Raw genomic sequence first — 26,875 nt, 5'->3', positions numbered from 1 at the left:
GATCTACAAATCAATTTGATAGTATACAAATCAATTGTTTTTTATTTGTCCTATTGTCTATCTTTTTAAATAAAAAAAAAATATAAAAAATATGTATTTACACATAAGTCATGGGAAACTATGACCCTATTATCTTCAAGGTTAATTGACTTTTCACTTCACAGATACAGCAATGCAGGAAACACAAGAAAATCCTGACACATCATGTAAGTGTGTGTGTGTGTGTGTGTTTTACGCGGTATATTTAACACTAACCTGACTGGACTGGGAGATTCGACGAGCCCGGTTATGTAACCCCATCGTGTCCCCTTCTCGCGTCCTCTCGATACTCCATCCCCAGGCAAGCATAGTCTTCAAAGACTCCTTAATCGGCCAGCGATACACTTCCTTATCCTGCAGGTGTCGATGTTACCAAAATACAAAAACAAAAATGAGTTTGTTGGCTATATGAGCAATTTAACATCCGTTAAATTGTGCAACATTTCATCAAGTGCGCTTTACTTATGCAATCACTGCTTTGTTTTATTGTATTTTTAAATATTGTAATCACACAACAATACACTACAGTTTTTTTACCTTTTCAGACAGGGCTTTGTATGGCTTAAGCAGGGGGTGCACTTTGGATGCCTCACAGAGTGGCTCTCCATAAACCCAGCCATTCGCAAACTGAAATAAACAACACACAGTGTCTGGAAGGGATCCCAGACCACTCCCCAGGGAAGAGCACATGAACATGACCATTTAAAAACTTGTTAGCAGTTATTTCTATGACATTTGTAACATGAATGAAGATTTCAAAAGATATGAGGACTAGAGAACTTTTCAGGAGTTAATTGAACACCACCGAACAGCAGGTCAACTGAGAAGGGAATATCTACCCCAAACTGATGAGATGAAAATAGTTTAATATATTTTTCTGTTACATTACCTTGTCCATTGACCACTTCTCGTGTGAATGCTCCGCATACTTGTTTATGAAGTAATCCAGTTTCTCTGGTACGTTTATACTAATAAAAAACAGAAAGAATTGAAAATGGGGTTATGGATGTGAAATCTGGTTATCTAATGCAAAAATGATACAGAAACTGCGGACGACACATGGGATCATGGGAAGATGTCTGCTTGGAATAACAAGAAGAGACAAGAAGAAGAAAAATAAATTAATGTATCCGAGAACAAACCTAAATATTTAACAATGTTTAGAGTGAAAATGTTAAAATGGCAATGGACTGGACACACTGCAAGAAGAACAGATCAAAGATGGATAAAGGAGGCTATTGAATGGATCCCAAGAGATGTAAAAAGACCCTCAACTGAAACAAAGAAGAATTCAGACCAGTGGGAAAGATGGAAATTGGCTTCAAAGTGAGTTGGAGGAAAAGTATTAAAGAAATAACTATTTCTGCCTCAGGATGACTTACCTTGAGGTGTCAGCCGGCTGTGGGTTGAAGTTTCCCTCAGCATCCATGGACGACTGCTTCTCCATCATGGCCACATAGTTTGACTCCATATAGTCTGGCGGCAGGGCCCCGGCCACCGCGCTGAGACACGGCAGCGCCAGTTTGAACAGCTCCTGGTCGTACTTCTGAGGGGAGACACGGGGGACACGCACAGGAGAGACAGTGACACGTGCGGGAATTCAGTCGTGTGTGATTTTAGTACAGAGGATTGGAAATATTGGAAATCCATACTACTGTCATAACGTATGGATCCGTTTTAAAACTGTAATGGAGAGCCGTCATTTAAAGATGACTGTAAAAGATCAGAACAGAGACCTGCAAAAACATGAACTTTATTGAATATTTGATACCGGTTTGTTATTGCGAGTTCAGCCCTCTCATGCAAATGGTTAATTTAACTGGTGAAACCAAACTTGTTTAATAGCATTAGTAAAACGAATGGTTAATCGAATTGTGGTTTTGATAGTTTTTTCATTTAATCTTATTTTATATATTTTGAGCAGCTGAGTTTTTTGAGCTTTGTTTTTACACATTTATTAATTGTTCTTTCGCACAATCGTAAAGATTTTCCATTTTGTGTGTTAAAATTATTTTACACCTATTAGCGTAAGCATTATAGGCGATTATTTATATTTTCATAGCATACTCCTTCTTGCACAAGCAATTACATCAGTACATGCGTACCTTCCTCCAAGCCAATGTTATATACCGTGTAGCAGTCTCGGTTATTTCCTAGCAGTTATTTAAACACAGCACAAAAGACACACAACACAATGCACGATTAACATTAAAGTTTGTTCAACATTAAATGAAAAATAACTGCTTAAGCAGCTTCTTCACTAGGAGACCACAATCACAACACCTCCACTGACTCAGCCACATCAACCTCTTTATATGGGTTTGAAACACCCACTTACCCTTTCATTTGCCACGTTTGGTACGCCCGGGGCACTTGTTAAAACAAACTGCAAAATTACCTTCTGAGACAAGGCATCAAATATTCCCCAGAACAACTTCCTGGACAGGTGGAGCTCCTCCTCAGAAGCCGCTCCGAAGCTGCCCCAGCCCCCCGGGAGGCAGTAGTATTTCCAGCACCTCTCATAATGGTTGGTCAGCAGCTGCAATGGGAAGCGTCATTCACCAAGAGTCCTGCCTGCTGTTACATCCTTAGTAATCAAAGGTGGGCTGAAGCTGAGACTATAAGATTACAAAATCGCAAATATGCCAGGCAGAGACAGAAGTTTTGTGTACAGAATCTACAAAAGAACTCAGGCAAATTCTTCTGCCATTGCACCTTTACGCAACTTCCACACAGCTGAAAAACACATGCAAATGTACTCACCTTGAGGGGCATTTTTGTGTGTTCATTGAGAAGAGGAACATCAAACACTAGTCTCCTCAGCAGGTGTTGCATCATGGACGGCCTGAGTTGCCTGTCAAACACACACAGACACATCAGAGCTGGACCGATTGCGGGAATTAGCTTTTCACCGCAGAAACAAAATACCCGCAGAGTCAAACTGAGACGCTTTTGCTTTTGCTTCCGGTTCCCAATCTTACCCACACACGGCCAGCAGACACTCCTCGATGGAGTCCCTCTGGGCCTTGGTGAGGCAGCAGCCCTTGGAGAGCCGGTACACGGTGTGCAGGAGCGAGTCGATGAGGGAGGCGAAGGGCTCGGTGCCGGCGAACAGAGGGGCGCACTTTGTGAGCAAAGGCAACACGGCGGTGCACAGGTAGCGGTTCAGGGCCAGAGCCATGTCAGTGGCACTCAGGGCGGCCTAGGACCAGAGACACGGAGATCCTTATTGAACAGCACAGTCCAATTACAATCACGGCACGATACAAATTAATTACCACCGCCAACGCCAACGCTTTTCCCTCCTCTGTCTGAGTTTTGTCAAGCGTGATTTTCAGCTGATTGTAAAGGAGTTCGCAAGTACGCTCTCATCAGTTTTCCCAGACGTGAAACCAGGCTGCATGATTATGAGATGATCTGCTACACAACTGTGATTGACGTCAGTGAGTGTGCGAAAACATTTTCTAAATTAAATCACCCTCTGTAGAGCTTTTATTTTTAGGTTTTATTTTTTAAACTTGACATATCGGAGACTCAAAACAACTCCACAGCGGTCTTTGAGGAGGGGCAAGTCACTGATGTTGAGGACAGACACTCGTCTCTCTGTGTTGAGGTAATGTTCTGACCGTGTAAAGTGCAGGCAGGGGCGTCTCACCGTGTCCAAAGAGGCAGCAGCTCGGAGGTCCGGGAGAAAGCCAACTTCCAAGAGGTGCAGAAGGAAATTCTGATCTTCAATTCCATACACTCTGTCCAGGAACAGGACCATGGCCGCCTTATGATCCGGACAAAACCCAGCCGACATGTCTGGCTCCACCACGGTGCCATCTAGAGACAAGGCCCAGCGTTACGGTTTGATATCTCTGAACCAGAGAAAGGGTTTGCATATTGTTTACAAACTTCAGTGGTAACACACCAAGTAATGACGGACAAGACTTCTCTCGACTGTGTAGAGAGAAACAATTTAAAAATATTGTGAAATGGAAGTGTTGTCCAATTGACATATAATGTTAAAAGAGGACTAACCCTTAGCCAACGTTGGCATGGGAAAAGGAATGCTGATGACTCCTTCCAAATCCTCGATGGGAATCAGAGATCGAAGAATGGCTCGTATACGAATTGCCTCACCCTTACCAGCGTGGATAAGCTAATCAACACAAATGACAAACGTCAGGAGAGCATTTTATAGCAAATTAAAAACACCACAATGTCCTTTGTAGAAAACCTTAAAAAGTGTTAAAATAAAATATGAAACCTTGAAGAAGATTACTAGAGGCAGTCAAATACCTAACCGTCCAATCCCATTACTAAACATGTCTCAGCTAGTTCAATTAGTTGGTAATTAAGGTAATGACACAGTCAAAGAGCTGATCATACCAAATACTGCTCTGGAATACACTGGAATGTGTGACATTTCACTACCCTTGTCATGTAAGACGATCAAGATCAAAGCTTTATCCTTTCATATGATTTTACTACTTTTAACATTTTGGGATATATTTGTCTGCGTTATTTAATACAGGAGCTATTATATAATTATGACGGCTGCTGAGTCAGAAATGGGAGCTTCATTTTTATCAATGGATCGGTGGCGGCTATTTTTAAACCACTTACTCGAACTCAGTCAGATTGCTCATAGTGAGAAGAAACAAGATTAGATGTTGCAAGATAACGCGCACAAAGCAAAGCAGCTGTACCAAGTGTCAAAGCCTAAGAATAAACTGTTCATAAACGTACATGCATTTCTGGAGCGCAGCGTCCCAGAAGATCGATAAGAGCAGCATAGAAAGTCATGATGGCGTTCCCCATGTGGATGGTGTCGTCCTCCTCATCCTCCAGAATATCGCTGCTTGAAATTTAAATGGAGAAATAGATTTTTCTTCTGGGGGTGGGGATTAAAGCAGAAAATAAACCACATGCACTGAACAGAGGACCCTAGACCGCCCCCTTTCGGTCACATACAGGGTTCGGCTGGACTCGGAGGTTGGCGAGGGGCCGTCTCTGGTTGGGTCTTCGGAGATCTTGATTGCCTCCTCCATGGCTGCCAGGAGACCGTTGCCTCCTTCTCCTCGCAGGGCCGGGCCGAAGCACTCGGGCCGACGGATTAGGAGCCTCACCACAACGTTGGCATTCTCTTCGACGCTCTCCCCTGGAAGAAAGGGGTCGAGGGATCAGCTAGGCCTTGATGCTTGCCGCACTCTTACAATAGCCTACAGGATGAGTTTGTTCAAATCAGTTACCATTGCAGAAAACAGCAAAGCGAAGAAAATCTAAGTATCGTTCTCCTTCCACGGGGTTCCAGCCAATATCTGGGTATCCTTTGGACACCAGCATCGTGCAGCTTTGCAAACCACACCCTGCCAAGTACTGCACGACCTGCAGAAGACAATTAATAGATTTCAGTGTGAAAGGGAAATTCAAATTTTATATATATAGCATGCAAAGGTCTCGTTAATAAGAATGTTTACAGAAAATAGTCTCAAAGTTTTAGCAATTTCTAATTCAATATTTTACTTAACTTAACTTAACATGACTGGAAAACAAATTACTTAAAATGTTATATATACAGGACATGTCAGAAAAGCAGTGGTACACTTGGGAAATCCATGTTCGCAGCAGACTCTCTATGTAGTCTTTCTAAGTTTGTGTGGAAGGCATTATTTATGTCACTTTAGGACGGCTAAATTGCATCTGCACTGATGTGAGAATGAACGCGGAGACGGATCCACAATTTCGCAGCGCATGGTGCTAAATTGGATTAGACCGCACTAGAGTACAGACCCCCATGTGTAACAGTTGTGTAAACAGGATGCCAGGAGAGACCGAGGGAGCCGAACACCTTCCTCCCTGTCTGTAGAACCATCCAAACGTATATCAATAATTTACCTACGGGGTGCAAATTCAGGACTGTAGGGAAGCCGGTTTAAAGTGTAGATTTTTACATTTCACTTCCCTCGGAGGTAATGCTATGAATGAAGGCCCTGTTCGTAGGTTTTTAATTAAGGGAATCGTGCTGCATGATTGCGTTTATTTTCTTCTCCAGCAAAGTACCATCAATCCCGCTGACACAAGAGCAACCAGCTCCTCACTCTACTATGAATTACAGCAGCCTGCCAACGCGAGGCGGTGCTGATTTACATGAAAAGTAAACCGCATTGGATTATTTCTAATTCTGTAAACCTGGGCGAGTTAAGAGCATACATACATTCACCACAAAAAATGCTAAGAACCTGTAAGAAAAAGATGCATCTTACCTTCTCTAAGTCGGGTTCCCTAAGGGCTAAGGCAAGTTCGTTATTATCCATCACTGAGGCTGCTGCCACGTCCAAAGGTGTAGATCCTCGCATGGATGGTGAAGCTTAAGAGAACAGTCAATAAAACACAGAACATTAGACATGCGTTGAGACAAGAGGAGAGCTTATTCAATACAGGGAAGGGTAGGATCGTCCTTGGCACTGGTTTCCACTCCATCACCCCATGTGTAAACGGAAAAGCAAAGGTGAAGTTCATTAGAATATCTTCAGGAAATTAAAAAGGGTCTTCAAGCTTCAAACACAAATTCTGAAGACTGGCTGTTTTTTTTTTTAATTATTATTATTACATTTAATTACCAGAAGTGTGCATCTTTGTCAACCGAGGTCTCACACACACTAGCGACGATACAATGAAACCAATGCACAATCTTAGAGGAAATTATGAATTCTTACCCAGTCCAACACTGCTGTTTTCGAGCAGGTAACTGAGGTGATCGAACATCGCTTTTTGGTTTTGTCTGCTGATGCGGCAGAAGTAACACAGAAATCGGCAGCAGTTGGCCACCATCTTGGGAAAGGTAATTTCCTTAATAAAAATTATAATTTTAAATTACTATTACTGGATACAACTGAGAGAGGAAGAACAAATGAGGAACACAGATGAACAAAACTAAAAACAATTGAATGTTTTTACAATAGACCATAGATTTCCACAGACAGGACAATGCCACCATTCTAGTGAAGGAATCCTATAAACCAGAGACTTGATTACACAGTGGCATTCTGGGTCAAGACCTCCTGTGCTCAATCATGCAGACATTCACAGGTTCGAGAGGACTTTCATTGTTACCTTCGATTCCCCTCCTCCAAGGACGTTGACCATCACCTCCATCACAGTTTCATGCATGCCCAGAGCTCGCATCAGATTGGGGTGCTGGTAGAAAACTTTATTGTTCATAATATCTCTGTGTATGAAAGAGTTCCCAATAAGTCAATAGAACATACCAATCTTCTGTTAGAATAACAGGGCCCTTGAGGAGAATCATGCTGGTCAACGCTATGCAGTGAGAATAAATGCAATGAGTTTACCCCAGGCCTCGGATCATCAGTTTCTCTTCCTCCTTCCCCATGCGGACGCTGAGCAGGGAGCGGATCTGTCCCAGGGAGGCCAGCAGGTTGATGGTGTCCTCCACGGAGACAGAATTGATGGTATAGGTCTTGGGCAAAGCGCGCACCTGACCCCCGATACCGTCGTACTGCCGGTGCAGCAGCACAAACATGGCCCGCACCAGCTCTGGGTCCTCGATGACCGACTCCTGGGCCCAGCGCACCATGGTCTCCGAAATGAGCTGCTGCAGGGTACCTGGTGAAGACACATGATCAATATACCTGGACTCAAAGACACTAATTCAGTTTCATTCAGAACAGAGGTTATTATTATTATTGTATAGTTTATTTTTATAGAGCCCTTGACTTTGAATTTCTTTTATAATAAAGTAATAGTGAAGTACGTAAAATACTTATTTTGCATTTCTTTACTGCCTAAATACAGACATAATTGTGACTATTTTCAATCACATTTTACCCTGCTGGGTTTATATTTTTTCAAAATCAAGATCATTTAGCTTTCCAATTTTATAAAAAACTCATTAAATAATTGGACATACTTGGTTTCTTAGCTTTTTTTTTCTTCGGCAAATCTGACATTCTCTTCTTTAGGTAGGCCACCTTCTCTACCAGGTACAGGAGTCGCCCTCTGAACGTGAAATCTCCATCCCCTTCATTCGCCCGATCATCGTCCAGTTCGATTCCTGCCAAAAGCACAAAAATGCATTTTCAAAACAGAAATAACAAAAGTGCGATCGGCTAAACCAAGGACAATCAGATGAACACAATGAGAAATATCTGTATAAACCAGAGGCAAATCGACTCAAAAACTAGCAGGCTATCTATTCGTGTTTTTATTCAAGAGACAAATGCAAGAGACATAGGCGTGTATCAGGGTAAAGCTAAATCAGTATCACTCCTCCCGAGTGATTTGTCTTCTGGGTTTCTCTCGCCAGTGTCCTGCCTAATCTCTATTCCCCCAGAGACTCCAGGAGTATCTCAGAGGGTTGTCAAAGCTTTCTGTCGAACAGGAGGAAACGGCCTACCGCAATGTGTCATGAGGTCTTCATGGAAGTCAAGGAGCTGTTCCCGAATATCTTCCGGACACGGGCAGTCCTGCTTATCATCTTTGAAATTCAACAACATGTTTATCTGTTGGGAAGAGTCAAAGGCCCAATGAGAAACCATACCCACACCTAATGGGGAGAAAAAGCACATTATCGCCAAAATATATGTAGGAATTTAGAGTCCTGGCTTCGTTTACCTGTTCCTGAGGCGGGGATCGGAATTCCTTCGTTTTCCTGGCGGTCAACGCGGCAGACATGTTTAAAGCCTGCATCACTTCGTTGTAGCGAAAGCGCTGGTTGTCCTGCAGGTTTGCTACAAAATCATCCGAGAAAGCCACGACGGCCTCGATCCTGTGTCGCACCTGGCAGTCGCAGAGGTACTGCAACAGGTGGCACATCTGCACAACAACGAGGGGAACAGAGATGTCACCGATCATACTCGAGACAGGGCTTGTGGACACAGCCCCTGAGAGACACTGGGTTTTGAATTAGGTAAAGGCCAATTTGGTAGTCCTGAACTATCAAAATAATCAGTTCTCAGTTACATGGACTGACAAAACAGTTATAAATCTGTCTCTTTTAACTGAGAAGGACATGAGTGAAGGACATAAATAAAAGCATTATATACGCAAACCCACCTGTAGCTTCACCGGCTCTGGAAGCTTCATCTGCAGCAGTCCTTCTTTGGGCACTTTTTCAGCTTTTCCCTCTTCCTCCCCCCCAGATCCTTCTATCCGCAGCTCCCCTTTGATCCCGTCACAATCTGGAGTCTCAGCTGACCCGGGTCCCGCCTCCTCAGAGAAAACGCTGGGCTCAATCAGCTGCAGGATGGTCTTCAAGTCTCCGTTGTGAAAGACGCCCATGATGAGCAAAGTGTAGAACAGCTTGATGAGAGGCACGAAGAGGAACTCGGTGCTGCCCCCGATCGGGTCCCGGACGTGGAGGCTGCCTTCCTGGACTGCCTCCGTCAGCATCTCAATGGTCTTGGTCTTCAGGATCTCCAGGGGAAACTCGGGGCTGTACTGGAAATAATCCCCCCCGGCGCTCACAAAGGTCGGGGAGGAGAAGCGCATGCGGGGCCTCAGGGAGGTGCTGAGCCCGATCCCCGGGAGGCCGTGTTTTTTTTTCTCGTCAGGGAACAGCGTGATGCTCTTGGTCTCCTCAGTCATGGGGACGATGTACTCGTTGTTCATCATGAGCCGGGCGGTGGCGTAAGTGCTGAGGTGAATGTCGATGAGCAGGTCGTAGTAACCGGTCCGGAGCAGCCCGGGCATGTACTTGTTCTCGATGGCGTAGAGGAGCTGGGCCTCGTCCACGTGGCTGCACAGCGCGTGGGCCACCCGGTTGTTGCCCAGTGCACAGACGGCGGAGTACAGGCGGAGGGTGTGGTAGTGGAACTTCAGCAGGTCCTCCTGCTCTGTCAGCTCCAGGATATCGACAGATCTGAGGGCAGGGGTGCTGCGTTACTTAATGTGGGGTACAGAAAGAGTCTGGACTCACTCTACACACATCAACTAACTTTATTGACTCTTGTAAGCGCAAATATAACACGTAAGGTCACTCCCTAGGGGTGTGACTATGGCTGTAATGCATACATCATTTACCCTATATTCCTGGGTGCACCCATACAATTTATGTTGTGTAAATTCCCCAAAACTCAACACATTCATTTGCAGTAACTCGGGTTTAGACACTGCCACTTCCTGACCTGTTCTCCTCTGGTATGTGCAGAGACATGAACTGGAGCGGATCAGAGCAATGCACCAGCCAGCCATGCCGGTCGTTGACCCGGGACGTCTCCACCTTCAGGAAGTGGTTGGGCACCCGGCTCCAGAGGACGGGCGTGAGGAACTGGACATGCAGCCTGGGGGGGCACTGCGGGGTGGGGTTCTTGCGCTCGCTTTTGAACAGGCCTGCCGAGAGAGGCATCACATTCTGGCCAAAACATAAACAAGACACAAATTAATAAATGGATGCATCCTCCTAAGTATTAGGTGAGACGTTGTGGAAGAATCCTTTCATGCCAGAATGTAATAAGGTCTGCTCCCAGTGACCAGGAAGATAATGACTTGTTCTGTGCTAATATTGCACCATAACAGAAATAAAAGCATACAGCTGGCAGTCACTATCCACAGACAGACACAGTTTCCTGCCGTCAAACAAAGCAGTCCGACACCTGAAAGCACTAAAACCAAAATTAAAGTCTCAAGCATAATATAACAATCAAGCTGGTCACATTGTAGTTACCTTTATCCGTCCCAGCTCAAACTGGAAAACATTCGGGCTGGTTGCTTGAGCAAACACGGCTGGGAATAGCTTAGTGCTGGGCTCCACCTGGTGATAAACAAACAAGAAGGAAGATAAATAGACTCTTCCAATGGATAATATACCCAAATATGATCAGCTTTATGCTAATGTTTCTCATAATGTAAGCATGAATTCATATAGAAGAGTGCTTTATTTAAAATGAATAAATAAGGACAACCACTGACAAAACTACTTTGTGGAATAAGAGAATAAAGACTCATAGGTTTATATCCAAAACACCTTTTGGCTTGTTTCTAAGTAATGGTGAGAGGATTTCCTGGGGGAGGAGCGGAGTTACGTTACCTGGTAGTATGTACTCAGCTCTTTCCCGTTCGCAGTGAAAGTCAGCAGCCCGTTGGCCGTGTCCACCAAGCAGCCGATCTCGAGCCCGTTGTTCCGGCTCTGTCCCGGACTCATGCTTTCTCCGGCCCACACCATGTAGCAGTTGCTTCTCTTAATGCTAATAAGATAAGCAGGAGATAATGTATCTTGCACTGGTTCAGTGAAATCATAGAGAGACGAAGGGATAAAGATAACACCTGCAACGATGATTAATATATCACAGATTTCCTAGCTCGCGGGAGATTATCTGACATGTTTAGCAGCCATCTCCTCGGCTGTCTTCAAGATGGATGTGTGTCATATCTCGGTGCTTTAGAAAAGGGAATGATACAGTGATGTGATATGATTTATTTAAATCTGCAAGACAACGGTTAACGGGCCTTATATGAAAATGTAATGAAAAACTATACAAGACAGCGTTTCTCGTATGATTACCCCGAATGATCCGTATTGGTATATCATAGTGCTGTGGGAAAGCTGGCCTACCTCTCGTGGACCTTTCCCTTCTCGTCCCCCAGGGTGACGGTCACAGTGCGGACCTTTTCCAGCTCGAAGGCAGGGTCGTGCTGGTGGAAATCGGAGGTGACCCAGCCCACCCAGACACTGGTGGGCTCTTGGCCGGGGAAGATTCTTACCGAGTAGAAGTACTGGGTAGGGAAAAAAGACAAGATTGAACCAGACAATTTGAAGGCATCTCAGAGGTTCCAATTCACCAGCACGTGGATTTACTAACATGCAAGTATCATATTATGTCATCAAGCACCATACGGCACGATATCTACTCCTGTGTTTGTCGTAAAACACTTTCATCAATGTTAAAATGTTAAGCATTCAAAATGAAAATATATGTTATCATCATACATCATGTAATTAGGTCCATGGCTTAGCTGTAGGCTTCTGTCCTATTGCTATTAAAAGTGTATTACCGTGGAAGTCTGCATCAGATATTCGTAATCGTCTCGGTCATCCGCGAGCACCTCCTCCGACAGACGGGCCGAAGGGTGGTTTGTGTTGTAGTCCGGCTTTGTTCTCTTGAGCATGAACCTGCAACACACAAATACTACAACAGGTGACACGTCATTCCAATGTGGCCCCACATGGTGAATGTTAAACTTAACCGTAACCAAGAAATCAAAAACAAAAACGTTATCCTAAAAAATGATCATACAACCCAGGTCCATATCATATAATTTCCCAACACGGAGAGCCTTGATTTGCTCCCAGAAACATGACGGCCTTGAAGGAAAGTGTGATGGAGCACAGTACAAACCTCTGCTTCAGTCTGGAGGGCTTTTCTTGGGTGTAATCCTTGTGGTTGTTGAACTCGTCCTTGTCTCTCTCCCTCTCGGGCCCGTTGGAGCCCAGGTGCCCGTGTGCGGTCTTCATGAGGACTTCAAAGTCCGAGTCCGTGTCAAAGTCATCCAGCTCCTTCTTGGGTGAGAAGAAGCTGCCCCCCGAGGGAAGGGTGCCCCCGGGAGACTTGGAGAAGCTCTCGGCGCACTCGACGGGCATGCTCAGACGGTAGAACACGATGTCAGTGTTGCTGTTCTGAGATCCGAACGACCTCTGTGTGACCTTCAGACATGGCGAGCTGTCAATGGTGCCATCTATTCTCGTTACCTTCACAGGACAAACAGGGACACGGGGTCAGGGTTTAATGCCATCATATGAAACAAAAATACAAAAGCACCTCCCATCGTGGAGGATCGAACAGCCTTAGCCTACAGGTATCTAAGAGGGCACGGTCACCTCGATATGCTCGTGGTTGGGAGGGACAGGGATGAACTGAGGCAGGCGTTTGCTGAGCCACATGGTGATGTCCCTGTTCATGTTGACAGCGAAAGGTTCGTATCCCTCCTGCAGTCCACAGATCGTGAAGTACTTCAGGGTGCTTACGTCCTTTCCGAAGTTCATCCTGCCCACCTGGCACACCCCCAGACTGCACACGGGTATGAACCCTGTCAAAAAACAGCAAGAATAAGTTTGCAGGGAATAAAGTTACTGCTCAAGCATCAGCATGCACCAGCTATAAGAGTAGACAAACATCTTCTTATTGGTATTCAGCATTGTTTGGTATTGCAACCAGTAGATGGCGTCCGTGTGAAAATAAGAACAGTTCTACTAGGGGAAAAAAAAACTTACAAATGTATGCATTAGAGGAGAACAAAAACTACTGCAGTGAAATGTGGGTGTAAGACAGCAGACAGGCAAACAGGGAATCGCTCACAGGACTGGATGCCACCAAGGCTAAATATTTGGGAAGATTAAAAAATATATATAGTTAGCATTAATCTAAATCTAAAAAGATCTGTGGCTCATGAAACAAGAAAATCAAAACGGAAATTTTGGGACAGGAAAGTTAGAAATATCACCTATTGTTCTTAGTAACCTTTTCTAGAATTTAGCTTTGGGATTTAAAATTATAATAATTTAATGCTGTTAATGTAGCATACAAGAATAATTCAGAGGGCAAGAAAATAGTCTAAATATTACAGTGAAGCTAACTGGGGTTGCTAGTGTCACTGCCAAATATGTGCCTGTCTATGAATTTCTGATTTGCTTTTCGGGTTGTTTGCAGGAGTAGTAATCCAAGCATTGTGACCCTCATGAGTACTGAAGATCACTCAAAGATAAGTATGGCGGTTCATTCCTTCGTTGCAAACTCCAGAGCTCCCAGTATCGGAGCTGGCGCGAAGAGGCCGGGCACTGACCTTCCCCAACTTCAAAGTCCTTGAAAGCGAGTTCGGATCCCGAGTCGTCGAGAAGGACTTCCCCGTTGAGCGTGAACATCATGGTGTGCTCGTTCATATCCACCATGCAGCCCACCACGTCGCCCAACTGCCAGGAGCGGCCAAAGTGCTCATTACCCTGGTGCCAACGCTGAGCCTGAAACAAAGGGCTCAGTCAACCCGGGGGTCCTTGTCTTACCGACGGCCTCCTCACTCCCTCACCTTGTAATTACAGATGCACAGCACTTACACATCTTTACAGCGTGTCATCCACAAATACGTGTTTAGCGATGGCTTAAGTACCCTTTTGCGACACAATAGACAAGAACCTCACTGTAATTATATCGGAGACAGCACCGCAATTTGTCCCAGTGTCAAAGGGAAATCACTGGTTTTCACTTTTTGCCGTTGTTTTCTAAGGCTGCGGTATGACTTCCGCATAGATGGAGGTTGAAAATATACAAACTGCACAATATTGTCATCTCCCCACCTATATAGGACACAAAATGAGGCATTCCAGGCATAGACGACTGCCTACTGGGATGCAGTTTGATATTATTCATAAGGATTATAGCACAGGCTAAGCACTATGTGACAATTCATGTATCAAAATTTTCAAATTATTATTTAAGTGACAGACAGAAAATGTTGAGGAAAATAAATCTGGATAATTATGGGTTTCAGAAACCTGAGACAGGATTTGGCAAAAAGAAAAGAAACCCATGACAGTTTATATTGCTTGTTTATATTTAAGTGATGTTCATATTACCTCAGCGAACACTTTCATAATGAGTCGAATTATAATGTGTAATTACATGGTAATAACCACTCCAGTTCCATATTGGCAGGTATCTTCCAGACAACACCGTATTAATCAGAGCCCTAACCAGCAAACACACTGTATAAACATCATAATTACGGCCTGAATGTACTCTCTCTTTCATTTGTGTACATTATACTCTTTGCACTTCAATTGAAGAAGCTTCTAGAAACTAAAATCTAAAGTCGGATGACATTTAGATCAGCCGAACTCAGAGTGTTTGAGAACACCAGCATGCATTGTTTGGAGAATATCACTGATGGGTCTGGTTTTGTGATATTTCATCTTTATTTCAGGTTATACACATTTTAACAGGGAATTAATTATGCCTGCACAAAGCAGTGTGCTTACCTTGAAACCGTCGAAGACAAACGCCTGCTCGTCGGACCCCAGCTCCTGGTCGGGCAGGCACCCCGGCCTGGCCCAGCCCACCCTCATCTCCCCGGCCGTGACCGCTTCAAACTCGAAGTACCACTTCCCTGCGTTCACGCTGTACGTCTTCTCGGCACGGAAAATGCGGAACCGCTCGGCTGTCATGTTGCTGATATCAGACCTTGTAGCTGACAATTAGCACAGAAATTATGAAAGGTGGTGAATATTATGGATAAAACATCAAACTTCTATGAAAATGTAGAATGAGAGTATAAAATGTGACTAGTCTTCTGGATTCCATAGTACACTGCAAACATGATGCTACGGACCCAATTTTGCACAGCTTATCGTTATAAGTAAGGACAACATATTTACAGCTTCTATTCTCACATAAAATGGTTGTAAAAAGTCCCTGTAATTTATCATAGTTTTAGTAACAGTAAATAAACTGAATTCAAAGTGCTGATCATACACCTTAGTCAATCTTTTACCATCTCCTACCAAAACCCACCCGTATGTGGTGCTACAGACTTTTAAAAACAGTAAGTATGGATTTTAGATTCCATTTGTGGAGAGCCCCAGTAAATCAGGCTTATCCCAGGACCTGGCCTTTTACCATACACTGTACATGAAGCAGATGACACCCTTATATATTTACAGTGATGGATGAGAAGGGAGTATTGCAGTGATCACTTTAACAATGATACAAATTGGAAAGCAGGCTGACATATTATCAGAAAGTGTAGCAGGAGTGGCATCACTTCCTCGAGCCTCATTAACTCAAGAGCGAGTGACGTCAAGGCGGTTCAATAGTGATCGGAAGAGAGGTTAGAGCACGGTGAGGTAATCCTGGCATGGAGGTATGTATTAGTACGTCAGGAGCACTGGCAGGCTCCCTCATCCCTGCGTTCAGTTTGGGTCTGCGGCCAGATGATTATGTTAATCAGACTGGTTTATCATGAACCGCTCTATGACAACAATCCTGCGGGGGGGTGAGCTCCGTCCCAGCCGCTTCTTGCTCAGTCCGGAAAGAAAGAGTGATTCATAGTCAAGTGCTTTTGCAGATTGGAAATTTACGCCACCGTGACAAAGCAGTAAATTGAGGAATTTGAGACACAATAATAAATCAATTATGCTCCCATAGGACTGCTGCAGTGCTGACAGGTGTTGTTAGCAAATAACCCTTTTTCTGATTAGAAGAGATGTATACAGTAAGACTGCCACATTTCCACATAACAAGCGTGAAATATCATTGGTGGACTTCCTCTGTACTCTGGTTCTGGTGTGGAGGTTGCTTTCAAAACAAACAGGAATCTGTGCAGAACCTGTGTGTGTAAAATTGATGGGGTTGTGTGTTTGACTGGAGATTTTGTGTTAACACGCACACAGTAAACACTTATTTGCCTCCTCCATTGATATGAACAACTATCATGGAGGAAAAAAGCCCTGCAATCCGCATGCCTTCACTGCAGACATTTATTTGTCTATACTTTTCTCTGACTCTGTAAAGCGCTCTGTGGTGGCCGGCTCACAAAGAGCTCCATACCCCATACAACATTAAACTGAACTGAATATTTGATACTCTACCAAGAGGCAGTTGGCCATTATGTGGAAGCAGCAAACAGCTGAGAGAAGGCTGTGATTCCTTTACAAAGACAACTCTAAAGCTTTCACATACCGTGGTCCTGGTCTGGGGCCTCCAAATTGTAGCCATAACCCAGAAGAGTTCGGACTGCTTCTCTCAGACTGTCCTTGTTGGACTTTTTGGTTCTTTCATCCAGGAGAGCATAGGGGACGAGACGGGGGTTTCTCCTGTTTTTCACATCCTACACAAAGTACAGTAATAAAGTAAATTAAGTAAAATTGAAAAAACAATCAGTGGAGGATCCGTATGGTACACAGCTGATCAGATTTCAGGATTCATGTTCAGCCAAATTACAGAAATGGTAGACTATGAATGATAACTATGACAAACTCTGACAAGAATCCATGATGCTGGTCCCGGGAAGGTGTGACTTGTGTGACCACAGCTGAGGGCCACTGAACCACACAGAGCCGATTGCTCTCCTGCAGCCAGGCCATTAAAGATGCAAAAGCTAGTAAATATTTAATGGGTTTCATTCTGCCATTTCATCACCCGCCTAACTACCTCCCCCGTCGGCGCCGGTCTTGGTGACATCTCATCAAAACCTCAAGGGCAGTAACACCTACCTGCTGAATGCCATACGTCCAGCCCTGACGGATGCGATCCCGAGCCCAAACATTGTGGGCGTTCTCTGCCAACTTATCCACCATGGCCTCCTGGGTAGAAGTCAGCTTAATGTGGCTCAGATCCATGGGAGCAGGCTTGTAGCCACTTGTAAGTTCATAGCTGTGCCAAAGACCACACACAAGAAAGGTCAATAATTTCACAGTGAAACTGGATGGGGGAATAAATCTGAGAACCAGCGAAATGTAATACGATTCGGAGTTGCATCTCTTGGACCAAGAATAATCAGCTTCTTGGGAGCTGGCAAGCACGAATGAGTCAAATAACCCTGTATAATTTATATCTGTAAGTGTTTCCTGTTTTTTTTTGGTTTTATCTGTACGCGGTGTGAAGAATTGCTTCTCTGAGAAACATTCTAGGTTGGCTAGGAATAATTCAATCATTCAAAATTTCCCAACAAGTATTTTTAACTATGCCACTCTGACTTGTATAGGTCATTCATCAAATACTCATAAAATCTGCAACTCTGACTTTTACCAACCATGCATCAAATAAATACGGAATCTGGGAGGGAACGTCTGATGTGACTTACTTTGTTGACAACTTCATATTTTTCACCTTCTCCTCAGCATGATCGTCAGTTATTCCCACATGGCAACCTAAAGCAAGGAGTGTCCTTCAAAAATAAGAAAATAAAAATTACAAACTAGCTCACATCTCAATTGAAACCATCTCCTCTGTGCTTTATATATGCATTAAATTCTTCACGAGGCCCACAGAAGATATTTCTGCCACGCTACATATTTAAGATATCGACATCTGCCAGACAAACGCCTCAGCAAAAACATAGTTCCCCCTTTTCGAAAAAGTCAATAATTTTCTGTTTATTTTTTTCAATTAATGAAGTTCTAATCATAAGACTGTGCACGACATAAAACATACAGTTATACTTGGGGTGAGTTTAGTTTAATGGACTTGAGAGACTCAGTGATTTCTAATCAATATATATGAGAACCCTCGCTGACTGGCCACGCTCTTGCAAGGTTCATTAAAATGTGACAGATTTAATTAAAAGAATGACTTTGGCACTGTTTAAGACTCAATTATTTAGGTCATGTCTGGCTTTTTTGCATTTAGATAGTTCCCTGTCATATCTGATCTAGGTGCTGTACTCGCATAAGTTTATTCTTTAAACGAAGGCCTTAATTAAAAGTAATAAAGTTGTCCCAAAGGATCCTGTAATTCGGTACAAAATAAAATATATATGCAGGCTTCAGAAATATTAAATTAAGGAAACGATGAGAGTATTAAGGCAGGTTTATCTAATCAAAACATTTACAAATACTCATATGGGATAAATACGGCAGAAGATACATGGATCCAGTAAGTAAACTGCTTGGGCATAAACCGCAAATTAGTGTGATGACTTTACCGAAGCGCACAAACAGCCTGGTGCAAAGAGAGTACTTAGATCTGAAAGCACCATTAAAGTCTATTCATGTCTACAAATGCTTAAAAACTTGGGGCTTTATGTCTGGAAAAGCTTTATACCAAACATATAACATATAAAGGTTTTTCTACAAACAGTTTGGTTGTGTAAAATGAAAATCGTGTTTTATAATTTTGTTCCAGTATTGTCTAATATGCCAATCAGGCCAATTACCTTTACTCCAAAGCTCCGAAAACAACAATGAATACCTTTACACAAACAATAAGCATTTTGTGGTGATTTCTTGTCATAACTTTAATGTGCACCGAATACCTAAATACCTATCCCACATTGTCGAAGACCATCTGTAAACAGAAACGCTTACTGTCGTTTTGTCTGTTTTTTTTTGTTTTTTTTGTTCCCTGTGCAAGAAGTCAATAAATCTTGAAACTCACTTGAGCGTTTCCAGAGACATCTGCAAATTGTAATTGCGCTCCTGTTCGGGGAGCTTGGAGAACTCTACCAGGCATGGATGCTGTCTTTTATTGTCATCTCGTACCTGCAGCACATAAAAACCAGTGACTTGACTTCAGAAAACGGGCCCTTCACAAATCACTGTGAAGTGCCCGTCCGCTGTCACAGCTTCAGTCAGACAGCAAGCCCATAAATCAGTGAGACATTTGTTTTTTTCATTTAGTTAAACATCAAAATAGGGGGGAAATAGTTTTAGATTAATTTAAGGACATATTTAAGTAGAGTTGAAGAGTTTTTGACATATGGTTCAGAGTTCTGACAATTTCATTATGATTATCTAGCAAATAATGTAAGTAAGCAAAAAAGTTGAACAACAAATGACCATGACAGCACCTAAAGGTCATTTTACCCTCTCTTCTTTTCTGTTATGCAATTTGCCAGCAATACAACACCAATGACACGCTGGGCAAGCCGAATTTAAGAAGGAAAAGAGGACATTTGGTTGCATAAGACCGCAGTTTTTTTTTTTTTTTTCTTCGGATCCTCCGGGATGACAGACCAATTTCCCCCAAGGGATGGAAAGTGAGAAACTGATACAGCAATTACACTATTAGCGCATTCAGACACATTAGCACAAAATAACGAGGGGGGAATACAATGACGAACTCACAGTCATTCGTAAATAAAGCTAATTTTTTACGTTCCTTTTTTGGATCTAAGTTAGATTATTTTAAACAAGGATTGCCACGTACATATGTGATTGAGACCATGGAGAGCTTTTTCCCTCAAAACTTCAATACTGGCGTTTCTGTAGTACTCTACTCTTCTGTAGTTCTGTAGTAGTTTATGTTCTTTAATAGACACAGCAGCATTGATAAACCACAGCACAATAAAATGATCTATTCCAGAAGCGCCTGGTTAATTGAAAAGAAAGCAGTGAATAAAACATTTAAAAAAGCTGGTCTCCCAGCTCGCATTTAAAATATTATAATAACATTAAATTAAAACTTTAAAATAGAGATCACTATCTGCGGAAGATTACTTCGCTTAACAGGTAATTTGCTAATAGTGCCACATTACTCATGCGGGAATTATCCCAAAGGATAATTTAAAAAAGCACAAAATATAGGATGTCAAGTATTGTGGGACGCGGGAGGATTTTTTAATTCAACCAATTCCATGACTGATAAAGAAGTCAAGTATCGTTGAACAACTCCGTGCTCAAAATGAACAGGCGTCTCCTAACAAACAATGCGACGCTGCTGCAATCACAATAAGGAAAGTGGAAGACAAACACATTGTGATCTGATTCACACAAAAAATAAATATAATAATAATAATAATAATAATAATAATAATAATGCTGTTTTTTTCCTGATTGCACAATATTTTTTTATCTATCTTCACCCAAACCAATTACATTTGAAGCCAGTGGTTCTCAATACTGGTCCTGGAGGACACCCCACATCCTGCTGTTTTTTGTTCCAACCGAGCTCTCAATTGCACCCTTAATTTAACTAATACATTTCCTAAATCAGAGTCTTTTAATTGTTTTAAACAGTAGCGGTTTTAAGTATAAAATTGTATAAGGAACATATTATCTTATTGAGGGACCACCTTGTATCCATTACACAATTAAAAAAGTCAAATGTAGGAACATTATTACTTAATTAAGGGTTCAATTAAGTAATTGAGAGCTCGGTTGCAACAAAAACCAGCAGGATGGGGGGGATTGTCCAGGACTAGGGCTGAGATCCACTGAAGCAACACAGGTTTCGGTCTTGTTAGCCATCAGAGTTTTCCATTTGACTTATTGACTTACGGCTCCGTAGGTCCAGCCCAGCTCGATCTTGTTCATAACCCACAGTTCGTGGATGTTCTCGGCTAGCTTTTCACGGATGCGTTCCAGGTGGGGTGGCAAAACAATCTAACATCAGGGAGTAAAACAAAGTAGAAGTCAAGATCGCTCCGACAGATAGGTCCTGCAGTGAGCCAGCATGCTTTTTTTGTTTTGTTTTCTTTTACCTGGCTGGTGTCCACAGGTGTTGGTGTGAAGGCTGCTTGCGTAAGCATGATGGTTGGCCCCAGCAGGTCCCGGGTGCCACTGTGGTCCTGTTTGTACTCTCTGCTGGGCTCTACTCTCATCTTTTCCCTGGGGAGGACTGCCTCAAAGCACGGGGCATAGCCGGGGGGAGGCAGGAACTTGAACTCCCCATGGCGACCACCTAGCAGGAAACGGACTCTGTGGGAAGGAATCAGAGGAGACATGGAGGTGCTGGCCAATCCCGGTTCAGCTGCTTCTCATTCATACTGGAGCTCACGGTTATCCTTGCCGTTAATAAAAATGTAACAGAGTCCCTGTCAATACATGTTGACCTGAAAGCCAAGTTTTGAGTTGACTGTTTCTTTCATAACATGAAATGCCTTCAGGTTATGAAATTGCTGTTCTGCATGCTCTTCCTAGTGCTCCAGTGTCTCTCTAATCGTGGGGAGATAAAAAGCTGAATAGTATTCATCCTGCTGAAGCATATTATTCAATCTGGAACCCTTTGCCTGCCTGTTTCCAGGTCTGAGCCTCTATGGCTGCATAATGATCTAACAGAGTCTTTATGACATTTCATTGTCAGTGTTATTTACCAAAATTAAGAGCTGAGGTAGTAATCCCAACTGCTGCCGCTTTTGCATGGTGCGCACAGAGCTCACCGTTAAAACGACTGGACTGCAACCCGTCTCATTAACTATGCTTCCTCCCCCAAAATGGTATTGGACGCCTCCAAGCAATACTTTATGGAAAGAGATAACGGCCAACTCTCAGTGTCCCTAAGAACCCATTTGGGTAAGTGTTTCCATACTGATTTCCAGGGCTGTATTTTAAAACTGACATATGCTTATTTTATTGAAGCTGGCAGTGCTTTCACAGAGAGACAAGAGTGGGCTTCTGGTAAGGTAATTCATTTAGGGCACAGATCTATTACTGCAGACCAAGTGAGTATCGTCTCCATCTGATCCACAATTACAACACTGAACCTTCAGCCGGCTCAAAACATTGACCCCGGTCCTGTGATAATCCAACGCAATTTTGAAATTAAATTTATCTGGCTTTATTTCTAAGAGAAATAAATCAGTCAACCAGAGCTATAAATCTTACTGAGGTTTCTGAATGTATCTATAATCAGAAAAAATAAACTTTTCAGAGGCAGCAGTTAGCAAGAAAGCCCTGTATTATAAAATCAATACAAAACTAATTAACCTACTGTTTCAGGGAACTTCTGTAATTGCATTATGACAAAATGGACACTGCATGCAGTGCACTCAGTGTGTCTTCATGTTCAACGTCACACAATCACATTAAAGCACAGCCATTCAACGGCTGCTATAACTAATAACCAAGACGGGTCATTGAAACTCAAATCGGATGCAGTCAGGCTGAGCGCCGATACTCACTTCACTCCTGCAGAAAAACTAGTGACAGGGAAGAAGAGTCCATCAGCGTTGAAGTTCTCGAACATGCCCTGGACCGGCTGCCCGTTGATGCGGAAGGAGATGCTGGGGGCGCTGAGGTCCAGGCAGCAGCTGACGACATCCTCCACCCTGAGCAGGTGCTGATTGGGTGAGCTCACTGTCCGGGCAATGCAGCCTACATTCGGGGAAAATTAGGACACGGCACCCAACATAAATCATGCATGTCGTTCCGGCGCAGCACCTGTGCCTCACAGTATAAAAGTTTCAGCGCTGCATGACTGCTAAAAAAAATATCCTATACACACATTATATGCAGATGTGTTGGATTTCTGGAGGCGGCTAGATCGGTGTGGCAGTATTGTTTTCTGCCGGGGAACCAGATATGCTCTGTACCATTCCCACGGATTTCTCCCCTTTGCAGATCACATGGATCTGAGAGGAGAAATATACCGCAATTCAACTGGGAGGCCCATCGGCTGGGGTCCGAAGGTGGTTCAGACAACAACAGGCCAGGGATTCAAACAGCATCTCTATGTCATCATATCTATTTAATTTCACCTTCAACACGTGATCCACATTTGGGTTTATATGTATCCAATGCAATCTATACAGAAATTGTGAGACGTTCTGTCATTGCAACGACTAGAAGATTAAAGACTTCACTGGCTACAGTTTGTGGATTTATGATTCACTTAATATTGTCTCTTGGCAATGCACAGGTAAACGGCAGAGACTGCAGCCCAGGTTTTGTGCACAGAGTTCACTCTTCCCCTTGGGCACTGTGCTTTACGGTGGTGTTGTCCTCAGGGAGATCTCTAGTACAGCTCATTATGCGCAGTCTCTCTTTGTCAGCTCTCCATCGGCTTTACCTTTGACTGTTCACAGACAATTAAGCTACCTTTCAACAGTAGACACAACAAGAGGCAAAGGCAGCAACAACACTGTCAGGTGATAATGAGATAACACTCACAATACTAGGACCAGTACGTTCTCATTCATTTTTTATGAGGCAGAAGGTTTACAGACATGTCTGTCAGTTCTGTTATCAGCAGCCTACTACTAATAAAGTAAATGAATGATAAAGATTATTATTTGTACAGTATATTGGTGTTCTGAGGCAATATTAATGAAGTTTAGTAACATGAGAATAATTCACAAAATAATGCACAGTTTAACTGCAATGTGAATCACACACATTTCTGGAAATGGAAATCCTAAAATAAGTCCCCTCAATTGCAGTTCAACTACCTCGAGAAATAATGTTATGATCATTTAGATAGCTAGGTAGAAAGAGAGAGAGAGAGAGAGAGATAGATAAATAGATAGATAGACAAACAAAGCCCTTACCTGACCACAGATGAAGACCATCAAAGCCATAGGAGTAGAGGTCATCGCCAACACCGTTGCCCCCCCAGCCTTCACCACCTCCTGGGTAGGGGGAGTAACCATCTGTGGACGCCCATCCAACTCTTAAGTGCGTTGCCTCTGCTGTGACAAAGGACTCCACGTGGTCCACGATCAGCTCATAGTACCACTTCCTGTACTGGGCGGAACCCTCACTGATCCCCAGGAAGATATTTGGCCGCATGCTTCATAAAATCAACAGAAGATGGATTTGTGACAGGAAGCAATGAAAATAACCGAGCAAACCCTGAAGAAATCCATCCATCCAAAACATGTTTTGTCAAAATGTGCAGGACAACCTCCAAAGGTTTTATGAACTGGTGCAAACCTTGCTCAAATGTTTCCATGTAAGTAAAAATATTTCCCAAACCTTCATTTTCTCTGGTTAGATTGGCACCTTTAAACTTCTGGTCTTAGAACAATGGCAAGCATCTGAAGCATTAAAGGTTTGAATCTGTGCATCCCTTGTTATTTGTTCCCTAAGCACAAATTATCCCAGTGGGGCAAGGCAGAGAGACGGGTCCAACGAATGATGGGTACACGAGAAAGCCAACCAGGCAGAACACACCCTAGCTTGGACTTGGGCGAGGGAATTGTAGTACCTGCTGACGTGGTTAACGAGTCGTGTCTGCAGCAACAGATCCCGTCCTGGCAGTAAGTTGTCACAGATGAGATGCTGGTTGGAGCGCACTGCTACGCCGTGGCACACGCATAGGGAGCACAAGACGTCCAAAACCTGGGGCGAACAGCACAACCACACACAGGCTTGAGAGGCCAATTGTTTGTCAACAGGTGGTGCAATCCAAGGGGTAAATCTAATTTCACTAATGTACACCAGTGTGACGGGAAACATTAAAAGGAGTCGGCATCTGCCTGCCTCTCCGCAGACTCTTCATTCCCCCATTAACAATAGAAACACACTACAGAAATGTGAGGTGCGGATGGGAGCGTTCATCAATAAATAACACCCCCATGAATTCCATATCACAGCTGGTGAGGATGGCCAAATGGATACAAATTGCAGTTTAAAGATAAGCACTCCCTGAACTGCCAAAAACAATGTATATACATTAATGATCACTTAAGCAGATAAATACCTGCAAGTAGGTAAAGTGATAGCAGGGCATAAAGCAGACTAACAATCCTGTATACTTATCTTCAAATGGCATAATAGCAAATACGTAATTACTCTGCTACAAAACGCAAAGCACATCACAAGAATGAGTCTCGTTGTACCTTATGATTGCGTCCATGCTTATCCAAAAGGGAAATTATTGATTTGATATGTCCCTCTTTGATAATATTGAGCGCTTCCGGACTCTCCACTAGAACACAGTGTAAAACCTCCAGAATCCCTGAAAATAAAGCAAAAGATTAACACAATACTGACAGGGGGACAAATTAAATCGCATTTAGCAGATCATTAAAGTAGAAAAATATATAAGAATAATGATGCTGGATAACTCTCCTTTGACATATAACAAAGCAAGAAATCAGACGAGCTCTTTAATGTATATAACGTTTACATGACCCTTTCTGGCATACGACCTGGTGCGAAATAAAGAAATAACCCTAAAAGAGTTAGATACTCTAAAAGTTTTAAAGTCCTATTCCCGTGCGTTTAATACAAAACCTTAAAGAAGTGGATACAGCGACAGGTCTGTCTTCCCTTCGAGAAATAAGACTGAAATTACTGTGATGCTCAGGGAATTAACGACCACGCATTCTAAAACCTGAAGGACGTTTTTTGACAAGGCAGGTTGAAAGGCGCACAGAAAGCCATCTCACTGTGTGGGAAGTAGCTGATGCACTGAGTCACCTCCCCAGAAACAACCTGGGATGCTTTCACAGTGACTCATAGCTGTCTCACAAAGCCTGTTTAAATTCAGGATACGCTTCCCCCAAACCACACAACAGCAAACTCAACTCATAGCACATGTCATTCAAACTCCGCACAGTGTCATACTCTGAAATCAAGGACCAGATGGCTACATCACTTAGAGAAACTCAGTGGGAATGCTTTGTACACAGTTCGCTTCATAGCTGGCGCCGAAACGGTATCCGAATGTCGTTTGAGACGATTAACTTTGTTGATGTGGCAATACCCACACATCCTGTACAAAAACAATACGGCATGAGCTGTAAACCATACATATTCCCTCAGAGTGGGAAAATGTGTAAACCTAGATCTTATAATTCAGACAATTCAAAGGATCTCAAAATGACTACCACCCACCCTCTGTGGAGAAAAAAAAAATATATCAAAAAAAATCCACTCCCAATAAATTCTTAGCAAAACCGCATTATATTGCCTGTTTTCCTAGCACTTAACATCGAAATTCCCACATCTGACACACACTGTTGATCCTCATTGAAGTGATGCGGGGTGTGGGGGGAGAAAGATCTATAAAGTGCATTTGGGCTTCCAGCCTATTGCAGCTCCTTCTTACGCAATTAGACAATGCAACGCCGCGGTTGCTAACCAATTGTACAGGCGATTAAGCATGGTAACAGCATGCAGCCCAAGGACCCCTCAGCATCCAGATATACTGCTGTTGAATCTATACCATAATGCCTGTCTGTAAATACACTTGGATACCCGAGCACTGGCGTATCTATTAAAATCGCTTGATTTATTACCACTGCAGTGATATTGTCAGTGGAGAGCACCAGGCACCGCTCCATTATAATCCTGTCATCAGAAAATTCCTAGTGCCTGTTCGGTTTCCTTTTCACAGTTTATAGATAACCATCACTCGTGTTAACAGACACTTTATAGTTATATTTCTAAACCGTGTGTGTTTAGGGAGGCAATTTCTATTAAGTCAGTCACGAGATAGCGGTACAGCTTCACACTCTACAA

The 26,875-nt window shown here is 43.1% G+C and overlaps 1 protein-coding gene across 6 annotated transcripts in view; it reads right to left on the bottom strand.

Annotated features, from left to right (window-relative positions):
• The window catches only part of ryr2a (ryanodine receptor 2a (cardiac)), a 139,747-nt gene that overhangs the window by 37,869 nt on the left and 75,003 nt on the right, over positions 1-26,875 (bottom strand). For all 6 annotated transcript variants that reach the window (XM_066696606.1, XM_066696608.1, XM_066696609.1 and 3 more), the window contains exons 17-55: positions 25,249-25,367; positions 24,615-24,748; positions 23,956-24,197; positions 22,591-22,783; positions 21,172-21,388; positions 20,969-21,073; positions 19,128-19,231; positions 17,836-17,919; positions 17,246-17,405; positions 16,713-16,860; positions 15,014-15,222; positions 13,825-13,999; positions 12,863-13,071; positions 12,384-12,733; positions 12,040-12,157; positions 11,600-11,760; positions 11,075-11,231; positions 10,712-10,798; positions 10,173-10,399; positions 9,103-9,907; positions 8,662-8,862; positions 8,444-8,549; positions 7,958-8,101; positions 7,380-7,653; positions 7,141-7,255; positions 6,744-6,876; positions 6,291-6,394; positions 5,277-5,412; positions 4,999-5,185; positions 4,774-4,885; positions 4,063-4,183; positions 3,695-3,864; positions 3,021-3,241; positions 2,803-2,893; positions 2,438-2,578; positions 1,422-1,585; positions 929-1,007; positions 577-666; positions 256-393 (exon numbers count right to left, since the gene is read on the bottom strand). In XM_066696606.1, coding sequence (XP_066552703.1) covers positions 256-393; positions 577-666; positions 929-1,007; positions 1,422-1,585; positions 2,438-2,578; positions 2,803-2,893; positions 3,021-3,241; positions 3,695-3,864; positions 4,063-4,183; positions 4,774-4,885; positions 4,999-5,185; positions 5,277-5,412; positions 6,291-6,394; positions 6,744-6,876; positions 7,141-7,255; positions 7,380-7,653; positions 7,958-8,101; positions 8,444-8,549; positions 8,662-8,862; positions 9,103-9,907; positions 10,173-10,399; positions 10,712-10,798; positions 11,075-11,231; positions 11,600-11,760; positions 12,040-12,157; positions 12,384-12,733; positions 12,863-13,071; positions 13,825-13,999; positions 15,014-15,222; positions 16,713-16,860; positions 17,246-17,405; positions 17,836-17,919; positions 19,128-19,231; positions 20,969-21,073; positions 21,172-21,388; positions 22,591-22,783; positions 23,956-24,197; positions 24,615-24,748; positions 25,249-25,367 — 6,731 coding nt within the window. The remainder of the gene's footprint in view (positions 1-255; positions 394-576; positions 667-928; positions 1,008-1,421; positions 1,586-2,437; positions 2,579-2,802; positions 2,894-3,020; positions 3,242-3,694; positions 3,865-4,062; positions 4,184-4,773; positions 4,886-4,998; positions 5,186-5,276; positions 5,413-6,290; positions 6,395-6,743; positions 6,877-7,140; positions 7,256-7,379; positions 7,654-7,957; positions 8,102-8,443; positions 8,550-8,661; positions 8,863-9,102; positions 9,908-10,172; positions 10,400-10,711; positions 10,799-11,074; positions 11,232-11,599; positions 11,761-12,039; positions 12,158-12,383; positions 12,734-12,862; positions 13,072-13,824; positions 14,000-15,013; positions 15,223-16,712; positions 16,861-17,245; positions 17,406-17,835; positions 17,920-19,127; positions 19,232-20,968; positions 21,074-21,171; positions 21,389-22,590; positions 22,784-23,955; positions 24,198-24,614; positions 24,749-25,248; positions 25,368-26,875) is intronic.

The sequence above is a fragment of the Amia ocellicauda genome, chromosome 23, assembly GCF_036373705.1.
Source record: "Amia ocellicauda isolate fAmiCal2 chromosome 23, fAmiCal2.hap1, whole genome shotgun sequence".
NCBI classification, from domain to species: domain Eukaryota; kingdom Metazoa; phylum Chordata; class Actinopteri; order Amiiformes; family Amiidae; genus Amia; species Amia ocellicauda.
This window is presented reverse-complemented; position numbering and strand designations above follow the sequence as displayed.